This window comes from Pteronotus mesoamericanus, unplaced genomic scaffold, assembly GCF_021234165.1.
Source record: "Pteronotus mesoamericanus isolate MK-2021 breed Mesoamerican mustached bat unplaced genomic scaffold, CSHL_Meso_final contig_657, whole genome shotgun sequence".
Classification (NCBI taxonomy): Eukaryota; Metazoa; Chordata; class Mammalia; order Chiroptera; family Mormoopidae; genus Pteronotus; species Pteronotus mesoamericanus.
In genome coordinates, this window is record NW_026555229.1 from 12,056,988 (window position 1) to 12,077,458 (window position 20,471).

Below are 20,471 nucleotides of genomic sequence, written 5' to 3' on the forward strand. Positions count from 1 at the left end.
TTCAAGACACCATTTGTTTTATATGTAGAACAATATAGCAATGATGTAAGATTATGAAGAAGAGATTAATTGCTGTTAGTAAATTTTGTTAAAGATGACACAGGAGCATGTATTGTGATTCAGAAGTGTTTCCATCTAAAATGTTACAATTTAAAATTTTTAATGTATTACATTTTTACTATTGGAAAGATGTGCCTAATGAGATGAAATATAGTAGGCACCATAAGTATTTGAGTAAAATTAAGTAGAAGCAAATAATTATTTCACAGTACAGAATCAGTGCAGTATAATATTATAACCTTACAATTTGCAGAAGTAGATTTTATACCTAACATGTTCTTTGTTTACTTAGCTGTGAAATATGTAAAATTGAGTAACAAGTTTTTCTTCATCAGTTTTGAATGAAAGCATACCTGTTGCAATGATATGACAAAATGACCCATCTCTGCAACTTCTGTTCTGTTAAAGAGAGTAAGCTTAATCTCTTGGCATTTCCTGGTAACCTGGACTGGAAAAATTAGATTGGGGGGTCATAATTAGTTTTTTTGCTAGAACTATGTGCAGTCTAACAGATTGAGTGACCTGAAATAGATTATATTCAGTTCAATTTTGTTTTATATATCTTCTGGGATAAAATGTTGCTTTAGTTCTGGATCAGATAAATTTAATTTTATCTTAATATTGTAATCTGTTGAATTCTGTCACTATATAAGGATAGGTAGAAGAGCTAATTACTTCTTCCTTTGTTGCTAAAACAAATATTGGTTTATCTACCATGTGTTAATTACAGTTTTAAACTCATAGAAATAGGATGCTTATATACTAGGCAGTTTAAAATAGTAAGGTTTTATGATTTAATCTTGGAGACATTTATTTCTGTACTTTGGAAGTAGTGATTTGAAATTCTTAATACTAGAAATATGGCCTAGTTTCAGAACACCCACTGAGCAACTGTGGGAAAGCACGCTAAACGGCTCGTAGTGCTGCAGTATTTTTTCATTTCCCCCACTCCTGTTATATAATAGCGTATAGTAGTACACACTGAACATGAGTATTTGGGACAAGGACAAAGTTTATTGAAGCCCCAAAATCTGTGAGACTGTATCAGGCTTTGGGCTCTAAGGATTTAAAGATAATCAAATATGATGGCCAGTGAGTGACATAAATCAGGTGGTAATGTTTCAGGTTATAAATAAGGCATGAAAAGCAAGAATAGTTTTGGGGCTTGAGGAAAATGACTTTAAAAATGGAATCCCTATTTTCTAAATAAAAACATTTAAATGCTATTAAAATTTTAGCAATAACTCTGACATAAACATTTCCATGATGATTGTGTACATGATTTAAAAATGTCAGTAGAAATAATTTTAAACACCTCTCGCAGAGCTGTTGTGCAATATTATGCCAGTCTATGAGACTGAGCTACGGAAACACTTTAGAAACTAGCTGTAAGAATGAATGTGCTAGTTTATATACATTGTTCAGAAAGGTATGTTTCTAAAGGCATATGATAAAATATATTTCAGCCAGCTTATTTTGTTAATTAAAAAGGGCCTGATAATCTGTACTAATTGTAATATTTGCAAATGGATGTTAAATGTTGCAGATTAAGGATTTTTATGATATGAAAAAGGAAAGACAATAAATTTGCTTTAAAAGTCAGCTATATAATTTTTGTAGCTTTAGCTCTGAGAGTAATGCCTTAATACATGACTAATTATTCACATAAAAAAATATAAAAAGCTTATGGCCTTTTCTCAGCTGAAACTCAGTTATACCTGACATTTTCGCGCGTGTGTGTGTATGGTAATAATCAATATAATAATAAGGATTTTATGGCAAGATCTTAAATATTTTTGTTTCATCAAAGAAAGTTGAAGTTAAATTTAATTGAAGTTTTGCTATATTTTATTATACACAAATTCTTTGAAAGTTGATAATCCACAAATGGTAGAATCATGTGCTAAAAATAAAAACATCTTTAATAGCCCATCTCTTTCCTGACCATACCATTATCCTGTTTTTGTAAGTAGCAATTTGATAATATTTGAGTCACTTCTGAGAGTAATTAAAATTAAGTATTGCCAAATAATGTTTTTTTCTTCCTGGCATGGTTTAAGTAATGTATCACTTGCTACCAGCAAATTATTACATGATTTACATCTTTGTGATGTAATGACTTTTTTTACATCAGTGCTTCTGTAAACTATGTGGGAATAATATTTTGGGATTATAGTCATAAGAGAGTAGATAGTATATACCAATTGGAAACTGGTTGGGTTTAGTGTGTTAAATTACAAAATAATAAAATGTCCTTTTAAGTATATTGAAAAATATAAACAAGGATTCTGGCTAGTGTGACTTAGTGGACTGAGCACCGGCCTATAAGCCAAAGGGCTGCTGGTTCATTTCCCAGTCAGGGCACGTGCCTGGGTTGCGGGCCAGGTCCCTGTTTGGGGGCATATGAGAGGCAACCACACATTGATGTTTCTCTCCTCCTCTTACTCCCTCCCTTCCCCTTTGTCTAAAAATAAATAAATAAAACCTTTAAAAATATATAAACAAGGGCTGCCTTTATTTTGAGTAGCTTCTGAGGGGAGAAATTCCTTATTAACTTTAAGTTAAATTGGGCCTGGCTATTCTATTTCTTTTGATCTTATATGAGAAAGATTTTTGCTTTGGGATATTTAAAAAATTAATAAAGAAATAGATATATTTTTAAAGCCCCAAATGCATTATGTAAGTCTTATTTTAACAACTGTCAGGATCAGTAGATTATATGGCCTTCATCTAAATAGTTTCAAAATGTGAGAAAAGCTATTTGTTTTATAGTAGTGGCAAATTTCTAAGTACTGGTTTTTAAATGTAAAATACCTACCTTGAGACCACATACTCTTCTAACCTTGTTACATATAGTTCATTTATTTTTGCTTATATTTTTCTGACAGTTTCTGATAAATAGTTCGTAGAGTGAGTAATGGAAAGGATTTTAATCAGATAAGACCTAGTGAAGGAATGTGTAGGTTTATACAAACAAAAATGAAGCAGTTAAATGTAATTAATTTTTAGCTTAAAAGTACTGAAAGTCATTTTTTTAAGTTGAAAATATTGAACACAGCAATCATCTTAGTGTGAATAACTTAAGATAGCAATAACATTTTATCTTTCTTGCTTTACACTGATAACTAAGTAACCAACTTAATTGATTTATTGCCAGTTTGCCCCTGGTAAATGAAGAGTAAAGTATATTTTGGGAATACTTAGGTTGTGCATGACATATTTTGAATTCCTTGGCAAGGAAGGCAGTTTAAGCAGTGTTCAGAGATAAGTCATTTTTGGGGGAGTGTTTGTGTGGCATGAGTTTTTTAGATATTGTTTGGTCAAGGATATTTGATGTTTACTATTATATCTTAAGTCATATTGCTACCTTTAAATCCCACCTACCTCCCCTGTCTTTTATTTTGATACTTTGCTGGAGGATCTTGCAAGTTATATACAAGGTGAGTTGAAGTGTTGTACAAGAGAGTTGTAATCCCAATTATGGTTTATATTGCGGGTTGGGGAAACGAGAATTTTCAGTTCTTTGTCTAAAACTTTTGTTTGCCCAGAATCAAAATTAAATAGTAATTCTTACACTTTCTCATAAGAAGGAACACAGATTTCCTGAAAAACTCGCATGTATTTGCTATTGTATAAAAAAATTACTATATTTTGCCATGTATAATGTGCGCCCATCTTTTTGTGTGCATTATATATGGAATTATTATAGCCATAACTATATCCATTGTATATCATCATTATATCCATGTATAATGTGCATCCTTATTTTTCCCTCAAAAATTTAGGCAAAAAAAGTGTGCATTATACACAGTAAAATACAGTACTTTCTCTCTCCATGTCAGTTCAAACTATTTCCCCTTGTTTGCTCACCAAAGGGGAAAAACAGTTAAATGAATGAATTTGAAGATGCTATAAGTTGTATACTCTTGACATAATTCTAATAAATAGAGGGTTTTTTTTCTTCACAGCTATTTCTTGAGCCTCCATGAAAACTACCCTTAATGTCAGGTTCACTCATGCCGCTTAGGGATGTGTTTTTTCTTCTTCTCTGAACAATAATGGTACATTCAGCATGTTAATTTGGTGCGCTTCCTTGATCTTATGTCTTCCAGTTTTGAGGATTCCGTTTTTAACTCCTGAATATGAAAATACTGGGTTGGCCAAAAAGTCTGTATGGTTTTTTCTGTAAAATAAAAGACATTTTTCATTTTCACCAATAACTCGATTGATTTGGATATTTTGAATATGTCGGCTATTTCCCACGTGTTATAACATTGATTGTTCTCAATTAATATCTCGATTTGATTGCTTTCAACTTCAACTGGTCTGCTCAACCATGATTCATCATCCAGTGAGAAATCTCCAGCAAGAAACTTCACAAACCACTTTAGACATGCTCGATCAGTCACAGCACCTTCTCCATACATTGCACAAATCTTTTTTGTGTGTTTGTGTTGTGTTTTTACTTTTCTTGAAATAATAAAGCATAATGTGTATGCCAAAAATATTGCCTATTTTCTTCCATCTTCAATATTAAAATGGCTACACAAAAATTCACCAGTTTTGATAAGTTTTTTTAAATGCACACTGATATGACAGCTGTCACAATATAATCAAACATAATTGTTTTGAATGAAGTTAGACAACTAAACAGTACTAGATCCACCTTATGGGGAAAAAACAAACTTTTTAGCCAACCCAACATATAGTTTTATGTGACTTGGAGGGGAGACAGTTTATTTTTGTCCTTTAAGCTAATTAATAGAATAAGGAGTGTTTCAGACCTCTGTAAACACAGGAAAACATGCATGAAATCTTGCTATTTTTAGGCAAGACCTGAGTGATTTGTAATTAGTTTTAAGTTGAATATAGGGAAACTGCACGAGACAAGGTTTTAACCTGTTTGTTTGCTGTCTTCATTCAATAAGTGTTTACTGAACGGTTATTGTGTGCTTAATAAAAAGTTCATAATATTGTTTAAGTTGTAGAGCACTTTATAGAGTAAAAATTGCCTTTTTATGTAAGGATCCTGCTGCGTAGTAGGGCAGATAAAGCCAAGTTAACAAATATTTATAATTTTTTAAATATATATAACTGCTATATGTGTTAGACATTATTTCTAAATACAAGGGTACAGCTGTGAAAAAGAAGGGTCCCTATTTTCCCATTACTTTAAGTGAGGGAGTCAGCTAACCTGGCAAGTACAATACAATGTGATACATAGACTGGTAAGGGGTAGTTTTAAGTGGGAGCGTGGTAAAGGGCGAGGTTCAGAAAGATTTCCTGACCTCTGAGCTGAGATCTGGAGAATAAAAAATTCACCTAGTGAAGAACTGTAAATTTATGTTTCTGGCAGAAATACTTGTATAAAGTCCTGGGGACATAGCAGGACCTGCTGTGGGATCTGAAAGAAGTTCCTGTGACTAGAGTGCCAAATGGGAAATATCAGAGTTGTTGCAGGAGAAGTAAGCAGGGGCCAGATCTTGAAAGGCTTGGTTATTACTGCTAAGAATTTAGATTTTATACTGAGAGCTGTATTTGTGGGGGCCACCCATTCTTCCCTCAAGTGTTTTAAATTGGACAGTAACCCACTTAGATGTGAGTATTTGAATGATCACTCTAATTACAGTGTAGCGATTAGGTTAGGAACAGGATGGGGGAGTGGATGTGGTAACAAGACCAGTTACAAAGCTGTTAGAGGAAATTTGGTATACCCTGGGGCAGGGCAGTGGCAGTGAGAGTGAAGGGAAGTTTGAAGGGTTGGGAGAAATTTGGGGAGAATGGATAGGATTTGGTGATTGTTAAGATATCGGAGTTGCAGTATAGATGGAAGTCAGAATGGCTGCGGCGTCCTTGAGCCCCCCACCCCTGGCCTTTTTAGTTGATTTCTCCGTAGCTGTTATCTTTTATTTATTTTTAGGGGTGGGGAGGGAAGGAGACAGGCAAAGAAACAGCAAATTGGCTGCCTCTAGCATGTGCCCTCATCGGGACCAAAACCACCACATGTGCCCTGACTGGAAATTGAACCAGTGACCTTTTGCCTTGCTGGAGGACACCTCACCAACTGAGCCACACTGGTCAGGGCTCCTTAGCTGTTATTGTTATTATTTTTTAAAGAAGCCCTTACTGATTCTCTCAACCCATAAGCCTGGTTTAAGTGCCTTCTCTTGGTGTTGCAGCAGTTCTTACAACACTCTTCTTTGTCTTTTCCACTTGTGTGTAAGCTTACAGGCAAGAACTGTGTCTTACTGCGTACTAAGCATCCTGAACAGTGTGTGACACTCAGTATACGTTAAATAAAGTGTTGACCAAATGAAAACATAGTTTGTATACTTATAAGATATTAAGTATTTATAATTGTAGGAAAAAACTGATTTTCTGAACTACCAATATCCAAAAATGTGGTTTGTAACTAAACCGAGTTAGGTCACTCCATGCACTTTTGAATACAGTGTACATTGTAATTCAGATTTGAAGTGCTGGATATATATAATTCTTCATCAGCTATCATGGACTAATTTAAATGGGCTTTGATATTATGTTGATTCCCTTTTGTATTATACATTAAGATTTTCTTTATTAATAAATTTTTAATTACTTTGATCCTTTCTCAGTTTAAAAGTAAACATAACCAAACTAGCACTGTTAGGATGTTTTCTGTTTTGAAATGAAAATTGCATATTTTTCATCGTTGATTATGAAAGGAATACTTACTGTTTACATTTAAAACATAATACAAAGATAAAGAAAAGTGAAAACCCTCCTCATACATTGCAATCATTTGATGGATGTTTTTCTAGACTTTTAATATTTTATATGTATTTATGAATGCTATGATTAAGTTAAAAGAAAAACCAAGAGAGAATATTTATGACATACATTAATATTCTCCTTAATAAATAAAAGGTATTGATGTTTATCATATGAAGAATACTGATAATTAGTGTATAACTTAATAATTCGAGAAGCCTTGAATATTGTATTCTTCACAAAATGAATTATTATATTAAAAGCATTGGTAATTTCTGCTGTAAAAACAGAATATAATTATGTTGGAAACACATCTTACCCTAAACCTATTTGACCATGGAACTAAATGTTGTAGAAATAGATTTTGGGAAGTTCTAGGAATGCATTATTGAATGTTTTCAGATTAGCATGTTATTAGGTATTCCAAAACATGTGTTTGTGTGACAGTTATGATAACCTGTAGCCATGGATAATTGGAATATAGATAAACTCAGAAAGTAATTTTTTAATGATTTTATTTATTTTTAGAGAGAGGAAGGAAGAGAGAAAGAGAGGGAGAAAAGCATCAATGTGTGGTTGTGTCTTGTGTGCTCCCCACTGGGGACCTGGCCAACAACTCAGGCATGTGTCCTGGCTGGGAATCAAACCAGCAATCTTTTGGTTCCCAGGCCGGTACTCAGTCCACTACGCCACACTAGCCAGGGCTCAGAAAGTAAGTTTTGAACACCCAAAATTGGTCTTTGAAACTACTTTCTGTTAAGACGTACAGTTGGAGTTTTGGAGCTTTGAAATACCTAGAGATCATGTTGTTCCTAAACTCATTTTTTTCCAGATAAAAAAACTGAGGCTTGAAATGTAGCATTTGCCTAAGGTTACATTGCAATTTATTAGGGGATTTGGAACCCAGATCCACAGCTCCAGATCTTTTGGTCTTTTTTACTGCATTTTTTCAATATATTACTTTTAATCACATTCCTTTTGAGATAGAAATAGCTAGAAGATACCTTCATTTAACATGAGAATTGAACATAAAATTAGATTTAAGGTAGGTCAAATTTAATATAGATAAAACACCCCAAGTAAGTGTCTGGACATCCAGTCTCCCATCACTTATCTGAATTATTCAGATAATCTTTTGCTTCTAGACAAGAGAAAAATATTTTTAAAAAGTGCATGTACTCTTAATATTATTACTACTAAAGAATAATCAGTGCTAGTTTTTAAGAATTAGTGCATGAACCAAGGATGAATGAGTCAGATTCTTTTGTGAATTGAGCCACATCGCATCATCACTGCCTTAGTGGTCAGTTATGGAAACATTTATGTCTATATTCTACTATTAATGGAAAAGAGGACCTAAATGACTATAGAGTTAAACTCTATAGTACTGAATTTAAACTGATTTATAAAATATATTTATCATACTTTTCAGAAAGCTACTGCTCAGTAAAAATAATTGAATTCAAGGTTATATGCATTACACATTTAGATATATAATAAATAACATGTTATTGGAAGAAATGCCTCTTTTAAATGCCAGAATGATCAGTAAACTGTTAGTTTGCTCAATAGGATTAGGTCTTAAATGAGGTGGGGAAAATAATTTTTAAAGATAGATATTTAGATTTTCTACAGTATTTTGTTGTTGGCTCTTTAGTCAGTGTTCCTCAGGCTATAGAAAACAATCCTGCCTTTTTGAATCTTGTTCTGTGAAGTTTTCCTTGGTTCATATATCTAATCTTGAATATTTACAGGAGTATTTATATCTAGTGAATGTATTCTGAAATAGTATATTGTAGTAGTTAAAACATGGGTTTGAGGCATGGGTTTGGAGTCAGAACTACGTCGGGCTTGTGACTGCCAGTTATGGTCTGTGTGATCTTTGACAAGTCATTGGATTGCTCTTGAGCCTCAGTTTCATTATCTGTATGAAGACTTTATTTATTTTTATTTTTAGGGGGAAGGGAGGGAGAAAGAGGGAAACATCAACATGTGGGTGCATCTCATGCGCTCCCTACTGGGGACCTGGCTTGCAACCCAGGCATGTGCACTGACTGGGAATTGAACTGGTGACCTTTTAGTTCTCAGGCCGGCAATCAATCCACTGAGCCTCACCAATCAAGCCAGTTCCACTATCTTTAAATGAGGATTAATTTTCCTTAGAATGATTGCAAGGACTTAATGAGATAACAGCAGAAAGCACTTAGCATTGTGCCTGGCTTGTAGTAAGTACACAGTAAATATTATCTGTTGTTACTAGTGGTGTTATTGTCAGATTCACACCATCCTATTGGGCAAATAATTTAACTTCCATAAATCTTGGTTAACTCACCTGTTAACACTACTTGGAAGTAACACTACTTGGTGTGACTGGTTCACAAGCTTAATTTGGAAATCAAGTGTAATCATGTGATAATAGTTTATAAACTCTCAACCTGAGCTGAGGTGACAAGTCTTACACCATTAAGACTGGGCAGGTTAAAGAGAGAGTGGAGATTCACCTTCGGGAAAGGGTTTAATGAGGGCTTGACGACACATCTTTTTTCCTTCAGTACTGGCACACTGAGGCGCCAGCAAACATGTAAGTTCTTTCTGGCTCAGTCAGGCCCAGAATGCATCTATTTCATCACTGTCCTCCATGTAGTGTTCATAAGATCCTGGGTGGAGAATCTGTGGCAGAGTCCAAACTTCCAGAGATGGGGTAAGCACTTAACTGGAGTTTGGGATATATTCTTTATTTCTTCTGTGGTCTTAAACAGATGTTTAACACATACATTTTTATTTTCCTTCAAACAAACAAAAATACCCTGGTTAATCCATAATAGTATGAAGAAGCCACATATTCAGAGAGACTCTTCTGGATCATCTCCCATCAGTGGACTGTGATTGGCAATTTTTCTGTATCCTCACCAGCACTGTTATTTCTTTATATTTTCATCAATTTGATAGAACATTATTTCTCATTGTATTTTTAAATCAATATTCTAATAACTAGTGAAAATATCTTTCTAGAGCTTTCAAAGAGCCAGGGGAGGGACCCAGAGTTCATTTGAACGTTTACTTCAAAAAAGAAACATAACTTTGGCTTGCGTGATTCAACTTACCAAGCATTGGTTTAGTATACTATCTTACCTTGGTTTTTACCCTTAACTATGGCTTAAAAATCACTATTCTAAATTTGATGTTTTTCAATCCTTTATGACTAATCTTTATATGTAAATGATCTACAAAAAAATGTATATTTTTGTATGTTTTAAAACGATACAAATAGAACCATTCTTTTAAAAAAATTGTTAATTGATTGGAGTGACATTGGTTTATAAAATTATATAGGTTTCAGGTATACAGTTCTATAATATATCACCTATATATTGTATTGTGTGTTTACTCCAAGTCAAGTCTCCTTCCATCACTATTTATCCCCCTTTACCCTCTACTACCTCCCCTCACTCCGTTTCCCTCTGGTAATCACCATGCTGTTGTCTGTGTCTATGAGTTTTTTTTCTTTTTGCTTAATCCCTTCACCTTTTTCACCCAGCCCACCCACCACTCTCTCCTCTGTTCTCTGTATCTATGAGTCTGTTTCTATTTTTGTTTGCTAGTTTATTTTGTTCATTAGATTCTACATATAAGTAAAATCATATGGTACTTTTTCTTTCTCTCTCTGACTGGCTTCACTTAGCATAATACTCCCCAGGTCTGTCCATGCTGTCACAAAAGGTAAGATTTCCTTTTTTATGGCCAAGTAGTATTCTGCTGTGTAAATTTACCACAGCTTTTTATCCCCTCAGCTACTCCTGGGCACTAGGGCTGCTTCCAAATATTAGCTATTTTAAATAATGCTGCAGTGAACATAGAGATGCATATATTCTTTTGAATTAAGTGTTTCTGGTTTCTTCCAGTATATTCCCAGAATGAAATGGCTGGGTCATTTTTTGAGGAAATTCCATACTGCTTTCCACAGTGGCTGCACCAATCTGTGTTCTCATCAACAGTGCACAAGGGTTCCCTTTTCTCCGCATCCTTACCAACATTTGTTTGTTGGTGATATCTCATTGTGGTTTTAATTTGCATTTTTCTGATAATTAGTGATGTTCAGCATTTTTTCATATGTCTATTGACCATCTGTATGTCCTCTTTGGAGAAGTGTCTATTCAGGTCCTTTACCCATTTTTTAATTGGAATGTTTGCTTTTTTGGTGTTGAGGTTTAGAAGTTCTTTATAAATTTTGGAGATTAACCCCTTATCAAATATATCATTGGCAAATGTGTTCACCCATAGAACCATTTCTTATGTATTATTTTGCAACTTATATGTTTCTGTTTTTGTTGTTGTTCACCATTTTTTCTGACATTTTCCTGAATTGCTTCCTGTAGGCTTAGTGATTTTTATCATGGTGTAGAGTAACTTTGCCACAGAGACTCCTTGTGCAAGCATGTAGAAGTTTTCACACTGTATATACCTAGAGGTAGAATTGATAGATCTAATGGGTGGATATGGCATTTTCATATTCATCAGGTTTTTGCCAAATTGCTCTCCAAAGTAGTTTTAACAGTTAATACTTTTTACCAGCAGAATGTGAGGTTTTTTTGTGGCTCCCTATTTTTCAACAATAGTTGCTTTTATCAGACTTTTTACTTACTAACCTCATGGCAGTGATATCGCCAAATGTTTTTCAAATTACTAGTGATACTGGGTAGTTTTGAAACAGTATTGGGTTGGCCAAAAAGTTCATTTGTTTTTTTCTGTAAAATGGCTTTAGTAGTGTTTAGTTGTCTTTAACTTCATTTGAAACAATTTTGTTAGATAGTATTATGACAGCTGGCTTAATACAGAAGATGGAAGAAAATATGCAACATTTTTGGAATTTATATTATGCTTTATTATTTCAAAAAAGGTAAAAATGCAACTGAAACACAAAAGAATGATTTGTGCAGTGTATGGAGAAGGTGCTGTGATTGATTGAACATGTCAAAAGTGATTTGCAAAGTTTCATGCTGGAGATTTCTCAGTGTACAATGCTCCAAGGTCAGGTAAACAAGTTGAAGTTGATAGCAATCAAATCAAGACATTAATTGAGAACAATCAACATTGTGCCACGTGGGAGATATCTGATATACTCAAAATATCTGAATCAATCAAGTTATTGGTGAAAATGAAAAATGTGTCTTATTTTATAGAAAAAAACCACACAGACTTTTTGGCCAACCCAATATTTATTGACCACTAAAATATTTTCTGTGAATTGCCTGCTTGCTTTAAAGTGCTGTATTTGTATCATGGATGCCCTTTTCACCTTGCTTGTTTGTAATCTTTTTTTTTTTAAAGAGTTTATTTATTTTTAGATAGGGGAAGGGAGGGAGAAAGAGAGAGAGAGAAATATCAATGAATGGTTGATTCTCCCGCTTCCCCAACTGGGGGCTTGGCCCAGCAACCCAGGCATGTGCCCTGACTGGGAATTGAACTGGCGACCCTTATGGTTCACAGATTGGTGCTCAGTCCACTGAGCTGCACCAGCCAGGGCATGTATTCTTAACTCTTCATGCCATGCCACCTACCAATTATGTACCCAGCCCTCCATGTAGACATCTTCCGTACATACCGCTCTTATATTCCAGTATCATAACACTGGTCCATCACCACCTGTGGATGCCCTTTTCATTCCATTCAGTCTCTGATTCTCTATGCTGAGTCATCCCTCTCTGAGGATACCCATGACCACTTCACTTGGCCTCTTATGGATTGCCAACATGTGTTATGTCTACTTTGTCCTGCATGGGTTCTGATTACACTCCCTCTGCCTGCCCCCCCCCCCCCACGCACTCACACACTGTGAGCTGCCCCTTTGTGGGATTGTCTTTCTCTAACCCAGGCTCTAAAATCTAAGATGGGAGATAATTTTTCTGTACTCTACCCTCTAGTCTTCCTGGGCTCTGACTTTCTGCTATGGGACATTTTGATTTTTCATCTACCATCACTGTGGTGGATGCCAACCTTGCTCTACAATACTCAGTTGCATTAGTTTTGACTAGACCAGGGTGGGGAATAGGTGTGTTTAATTTTTTTCACACTCAAAAATGTTATCACAGTTTTATTAAAGAAATAAGAAATATACAGTTCTAACAGAAAAAAATGATTGTATATGAAAGACAAGTATATTGCTGTTGTGAAAGTTAACAAGAATTTGAGGTGTGTAAAGATTTACTTAGGAATTAAAAATAAAACCAATAATTAAAAAATTATGTTATATAGTGGAAGACATTCATGAGAGCTCTTGGGAGGTATGTAGCCTAATGAGAGCAGTGTAGGAAAGACTTTCTGGAAAAAGTGACTCCCAGGAGTCTTAAAAGATGTTTATAGATTCATCTGGAAAGGTGGTGCCTGGAAAAGGAAGAGGTATGAGGGATATATAGGGGAAGGCATACAGGCAGTGGAGGAAACAATAAGAATATAGACATGAAGGGAAGAAACAGTACCATATGTTCAGGAAACAGAATAGTGATAAGGGTATGATGATTTTGTATGTGTTTTTAATGTGGGAGTGATTTCAAACCAATGATTTCTCAAAAGTGCTATAACATATTTCACTCATCTGAGGATTTAATAGTTTACTATATTATCAATTACTTAGTTGTACGTGAGTGTTTTGGCTGTCTAAACTCTAACCTCTATTGGGTAGGACCCATGTCCTCTATATAGAAATTTTTAGCACAGTCCTGCACTTAAATGAGCAATTTTCAACCAGTCTGCCACAAGAATTTTTAAAACATGGCAATACCTGATTATTTAGTCAGGCTCACTGACCTCTTTTCCCTTAGATTGTGTAAGAGCCAACAACGCAACAATAGTCATCTGGTCTGAAGGAATCAAAATTATACCTTTTTTTTTTTTTTTTTGGTCAGGTCAGTAAAACATAGATTTTCTGGTGAATAGAATTTCAGTAGTTAGTTTATGTGGGCCATGAGGTGAAAAAGGGTGAAAATTGCTGACTTAGACTATCAAATACTTTTTGTGGTTTGACAAAATTTTATTACCATCTTTTTAACCTCTTAAGCTAATCAGGTAAGATGTTATAGTTGTGTCTTTAATCTTCAAGACGTACTACCAAATAAAGATCAGTTAGTGATAAAATTAATAATAGAGCCACAAACCAAAAATTGTATTTTAAATTTCAAAGTATTCAGGGAGGACTAACTCCTTACTCATCTTTTCAGCCTTAGTGGATCCCTTTACTCAGTCCTTTTGCCAGTGAACATTTTCTACCTTTAAGAACCCTTAAGAATCCTCACTTTTTCAGCATAAGATGGACATCATTGGAGCTTGTTTTTTTGTTAAGGTTTCTGAAAAGTGACCCCCAGATCTACCTGCATCAGAATCATCTAGAGTGTTTATTTAATTGCAGATTTTTCATGCCCTTTTTTCCTGAACTATTTCCTCATTTTGTTCTTTTTCTAGGTTGCTCTCTTCTATATTTCATCACCTTTGAAATCCTTCCTGTTACTTAAAGTTATCTGGGCTATCTGGTAATTAGTTGCAGATAGAACAGAGTTAGGGTAGTGGTTAGGAACATAGGCCTTAGATACATACTAGGTGGAATCTCAGTTGTGTCACTTGTCTAAGATTACAAAGCTACTTACTTAAAAATATTTCTGTGACTCAGTGTCTTTATGAGTAAAATAGAGATAGCAATTTATCTCGTAGGGCTGTTAAATGTATTAAATGAATGCTTATAAATTTCTTACAATAGTGCTTGTACATAGAAAGCACTCAAACATTAGTTGCTGTCATGACTTCTCCCCTTTTTCAGCTCTTAACAAAGTTTTGTACTATGGTAACTTGTATACTTATCTTACCTCTTCCTGTTCAGATTGTACATTCTTTGAGGATAGAACCCAACTTACTAACTTTCATAGCTTTTCAAAAGATTTTGCATAAGCGTTTGATAAATATTTACTGTGTAAAATCACAGGAAAATGGCAAAATTATCAGTTTGTTTTTCAGAGTTCATTTGCTTAATATAAATTATAATCTAAAATATTAATACTCTCTGTATTATATTTCAGGAATCCTAATGAATCATTGATTGACCAGCACCATTTTACCAGTTGGAATGAGTTGTCAGAAATGGGAATAGATTCAACATGTAACAGATGGCTCTTACTCCATGGTGATTACTTCTTCAAGCCAACACCTTTTTAATTCCATAGGATTTTTGTCTCTTCATCTTTGAATTCCAATTATTGTTGTTGGCAAATAAAATAAGAGCAGTTCATGTAGTTTTTGCTCAAGCTTGAGTCACCATGAGTAGTAGTTTAGGAAAAGAAAAGGACTCTAAAGAGAAAGACCCCAAAGTACCAACAGCCAAGGAAAGAGAAAAGGAGGCAAAAGCCTCTGGAGGTTTTGGGAAAGAAAGCAAAGAAAAAGAACCTAAGACCAAAGGGAAAGATGCCAAAGATGGAAAGAAGGACTCCAGTGCTGCCCAACCAGGGGTGGCTTTTTCAGTTGACAATACGATCAAACGGCCAAATCCAGCACCTGGGACTAGGAAAAAATCTAGCAATGCAGAGGTAATTAAAGAGCTCAACAAATGTCGGGAAGAGAACTCAATGCGTTTGGACTTATCCAAGAGGTCTATACACATATTGCCATCATCAATCAAAGAGTTGACTCAGTTAACAGAACTCTATTTATATAGCAACAAATTGCAGTCCCTCCCAGCAGAAGTGGGCTGTCTAGTAAATCTCATGACACTGGCTCTAAGTGAAAATTCACTTACCAGTTTGCCTGACTCTCTCGATAACTTGAAGAAGCTGCGGATGCTTGATTTACGGCATAATAAACTGAGAGAAATTCCTTCAGTGGTGTATAGGCTAGATTCTCTCACCACTCTTTATCTTCGCTTTAACCGTATAACTACTGTGGAAAAGGACATCAAAAACCTGTCAAAACTCAGCATGCTTAGCATTCGAGAAAACAAAATCAAACAACTACCTGCTGAAATTGGTAAGAGGCCTTGGTTTACCATTATTCTTTGTAGTGTTTTGTTATGCTAAATAATTTAGTTGAGTGCTTTTTCATATCAGAATATATCTGATACTTGCCCCCAAACCAGATGGTTTACTTTAATTATTCAATTTTAGTCATATTAATAGTATCTGGTTTGAGATCTTTCATAGACTTAAGAAAGTGACTGAGAATATAGATATCATTGGGCCTTTTTCACAAAAACCTAGTCTACTTTCATTTTCATTGAAGAAAAAGTGAATTTGAGGCAGAAAAAAGATGTTTGCCTAATTAAGTTGTTGCCACCTATTTTTAAAGTATTTACACATGTAATTTTATTAAATCCATTAAGGCTACATTTTCTCATTTTCTGACTTTCCCTTCTTTACTTGAAAACTGTTTAAATTCACATCACTTTTCTACTGCTACTGTTACAAAGATTGACCTAACAGAGCCAGTGTCATAGAAAATTGAAGAATTTTTTTTTTCATTTTGAAAGTACTCATGTTCATTAAACAGTCCATGAACACAGAAAAGTCAGAAAAGTAGAAGAAAAGTCAGGTATTCTAAATGCAATTAGCATCTTAGTAGATTTCATTCCAGTTTTTTTATATAAAGCTAAATTGAACTGAAACAAAGAAATGCTTTTAAAAGAATGATAGTAGGAGAAAAATAGGAAATGTACATGTTAAACAAGTAAGTAAAAAAAATTTATTGTCTTGATATTTTTAATTATGGAAAAAAATTAGAAACATTTAGAATATAATAAACCATCAACATCAGTTTTGAGAAATTGATAAAGGTATTAGTGGCCATTTTTATAAATTTTTAAAAATTGACAAAATTGATTATGCAACTTTTTAAGGAAAGTTTTCCTTTTGTATGAGAGGGCAATTTATTCTGAATAAAACGGGCAAATTAAATATTTTGTTGCTTTGAGCATTAGTCTATGGTGCGTGATAAAGGAAACTTTCTCTTTTTAGGCTCTCAGATTTGTAGAGATATATTCTGTGGGTATTTAAAAACTTTTACCTAGTTTTGAAAAAGATCTAGTTTTAAGTTTTAGGTATGGTGTTACTACATTTGGCTCTAACTTTAAAATCATTATTTAATTTTGGTTTATTTAAATGTACTTAGAAAAATCATTATAGATTTTCTCAAGCAGTGCACTGTACTTAAAAAGTATGACTCACTCATGAGATATTAAATATTCCCAGGAATTTGAATAGAAATGTTCCTTTCCATGTGTTCAGAGTGGTCGTTGAAAGACTTGATTTCATACCAGATTCAGTCAAAATTTGAACTGTGTGTATGGCTCATTGTGGAATAGAATTATAGGCTGTTGAAGAAAGAAATGATGGCTTTTTATATAAAAATAAAAAAGGTTATTTCCTATCTTCTTGTTGTTTTGTGTATGTATTATATAGTCCGTTCTAAAACTTTGGCTTTAATTCATTTGAAGTCTCTTTTTAAGGATTTTTTTTCCCCATCGTGATATTATCAAATTGCCTGGGAATTAAGAATGCACATTTCTTAAGCAAAGAATTATTTCATGGGTTTTTAAATTTACTTCTGTTGTTCTTGAGCATATAGATATTTAAGCATTTTTACTAAAAAATTAATGCATTTTTTTAAATTGGCAAATTTTATTTAATTAAATGATTGATATTTGTGGCTCCCTATTTTGACTTTTTCCCCTAAATTTGTAATTTAAAAAATAACCATAGAATTAGGTTTTTAATGAGCACCCTTCCACCATTAGTGACATTATTAAAGTTTATGTTGTAACTTATGTATTTCTGTAAAACTATTATTGTCATAAATGTTACTTATTTTTTTCCTAAGAAGGGCATCAGGTAGAAAGTAAACTACTTTTAAATATAAAACTTAATATTTCTTATTAAGGAGTTAAGATTTATAAGGTTTAATTTAGATGCATGGATTTGGGGCAAACATCGCAAAAGCTTGCATTATCTGTTTCCTTAAAGGGAATGAGAAAATAAAGGTTCAGTAAAAATAGCGTAATTGTGGTAATAAGAATAGCTGTTATTTGAGCATAATATGTCATACATCATACACGGTTCTGTACATGTATACTTTACGTATATTATTTCATTAAATTGTTACAGTAACCCAAGGGAATAGGTACTTCTTGCATCCCCTTCCACCCCCATTGAACTGAAGAAGGAACTGAAAATGTAGAGAGATTAGATAATTTACTGATGATCATGCAGCTAGGAAGTTAGTTGGCAGAGTCAGAGTGTGAACCTAGGTCTCACTGTGCTGCCTCCAATAGTCTAAAAAAAATGGGTCCCACTCCCATAGATTATGATTTAGTGGTCTGGAAGGTCCAGGGGATCTGCACTTTTAAAGAATAAGCTGGGTTATTCTATGTGTAGCTGCGTTAGTGTTTTTTTTCCCCTTTCTTTTTATGAGGTGGGGAGGATGTAAGGAGCTTGAGATAGTTCACATACCATTCAACTAACAGATTTAAAGTGTACAGTTCAATGGTTTTTAGCATGTTCATAGAGCTGTACAACCATCACAAACTTGGAACATTTCCATCACACCCAAAAGAAACTCTGTTTTAATAGTCACCCACTCCCTATTTTCTCCCAATTTCCTAGGCAAACACTCATCTACTTTCTGTTTCTATAGATTTTCCTATTCTGGACATTTCATATAAATGGGATTATATGCAATATGGTCTTGGTGATTGTCTTCTTTCACTTAGTGTAATGTATTCAAAATTTATCCAGGTAGTAGCATGTATCAGTACTTCATTTCTTTTTATTGTTGAATATATTCCATGGCATGAATATACCACATTTTATTTATCCATTCATTGGTTGTGTTGAACATTTGTGTTGTTTCTACTTTCTAGCTATTATGAATAAAATTACTATCAACATTTTTTGAACATTTTTGTACAAGTTTTTGTTTGGAAATTTGTTTTCATTTCTCCTGGGTATGTACCTAGAAGTGGAATTACTGAGTCATATGGTAATTCTGTGTTTAACAGTTTGAGGAACTACTGGACTGTTTTCCTAAGTGGCTTCATCATTTTTCATTCCTAGCAGCAGGGCATGAAGGCTCCAATTTTTCTACATCCTCAACATCCTTGTTTTCTGTCTTTTTTATTACAGCCATTCCATAAGTGTGAAGTGGTATCTCATTGTAGTTTTGATTGCAGTTCCCTTATGACTGTAGATTTGTTCTAAAATCTTGAAAGCTATTATCTTTTATTATAAAGGAGAAAGTTATTGTCTGTGATGCAGATCTTCCTTTACTGCTTTTTAAAGAAAATCTATAAAGTCAGCTCTTTTGAGAATATTTTAAAAATAAGACCCAGGCACAAAGGTCATGTAAAATGGAAATTTGACATTTTTTTAAAGTGTTACACACCTTTAATATAGTTTGCTGAAACCCATAAGAATTTAGAATCTAAAATTTATGCAAATTATTTTATAAGTATGCCACTTTCAATTTTGCCATCCATTTTGTATTAAGCAGTATATTTGAGGAATGTAAGAAACTAGAAGTTTTTGAAATATATCAACTGTTTAGTTTAAATAATATATTTGTAATCTAACTATTACAGAAGGTTGTACTATGCTGGTGCCCTATAGGGAAAATATATTAAAATTAGAACATTTATCTGTTTTAACATTAATGGCATCTTTGTTAACGCCATGTGATTTGATACCAGTGATCAATTTTCACATGGGTGAAAATTGGCAGAAAATAGTAAAAGGATACTGAGCAGAGAATATGTGTAAGCATATGAAGAGCCAGAGGTAATATATCAGAGTAGCCAAGAGAACACCTCATTTGGTAATGTTCATTTATTTTTCTTCTTTTGTATATAAGGCATGTAGATAGACGGAAACCTTAGTTAATGCTTTCTCTTATGGATCAATATTCTGTTCTTCCTCTCCATACCTCCTTTCATCATTTGTTACCTTGAAAGAGACCCTCCTTGTACACCAAGAGTTGCGAAATCATGTTTTCAGAGGGAAAACAGTAAATAACCATCCCCTATACCTCAAACTGTCCTTTGAGTTTTGTATCAGAGATGTACTTTTGTAAATTTCTTCTTCTCCTCTTTTTTTCCTGGATGGATTAGATTGAGGGCAATCAGGTAGTCAGTTTGAATAATTGATCAATTTAGTTCCAGAAATTATGGACAAGGAAGTTTTAAAGAATTTCTAGGAAGGAAGTGGTTACTCTTTCAGATCAGAAATAAATCTCACTTTTTTCTCTCACTAATATTCCTACAATTTATTTTCTTTCATTGAATTATGGCCTACTTCAGGTTTTCTTCTCTTTCTTTAAAGTTTCCCCCTGATATATTATTCTTTTTAAGACAACTAAGTTAGAGGGATTTTAAAAAAATCTATTCTTTCTACATTGTATGTTCAATAAAATGTTACATCATTTATTTAGGATAACAATTTCATGTGAATTTGTCAAAATAACCCTTTTTGTTTAGGTGAATAATCTGATATGTTAAAGCATATGCTTTTTGAGACCTCAGATCATTTTTACACATTTAAAAAACAACTCACAGTGTTCAGGTATATGACAAATAGAATCAGCATTTTTTTTAAAAACACATTTGACTCAGTAACATTTGTTGAAATATCAATTTCCAAATA

General features: G+C 33.8%; 1 protein-coding gene across 4 annotated transcripts in view; it reads left to right on the plus strand.

Moving 5' to 3' along the window:
- SHOC2 (SHOC2 leucine rich repeat scaffold protein) overlaps positions 1–20,471 on the plus strand; it is a 74,529-nt gene that overhangs the window by 9,454 nt on the left and 44,604 nt on the right. For all 4 annotated transcript variants that reach the window (XM_054581501.1, XM_054581497.1, XM_054581499.1 and 1 more), the window contains exon 2: positions 14,874–15,813. In XM_054581501.1, the coding sequence (XP_054437476.1) occupies positions 15,111–15,813 (703 nt within the window). In that variant the 5' untranslated portion in view covers positions 14,874–15,110. The remainder of the gene's footprint in view (positions 1–14,873; positions 15,814–20,471) is intronic.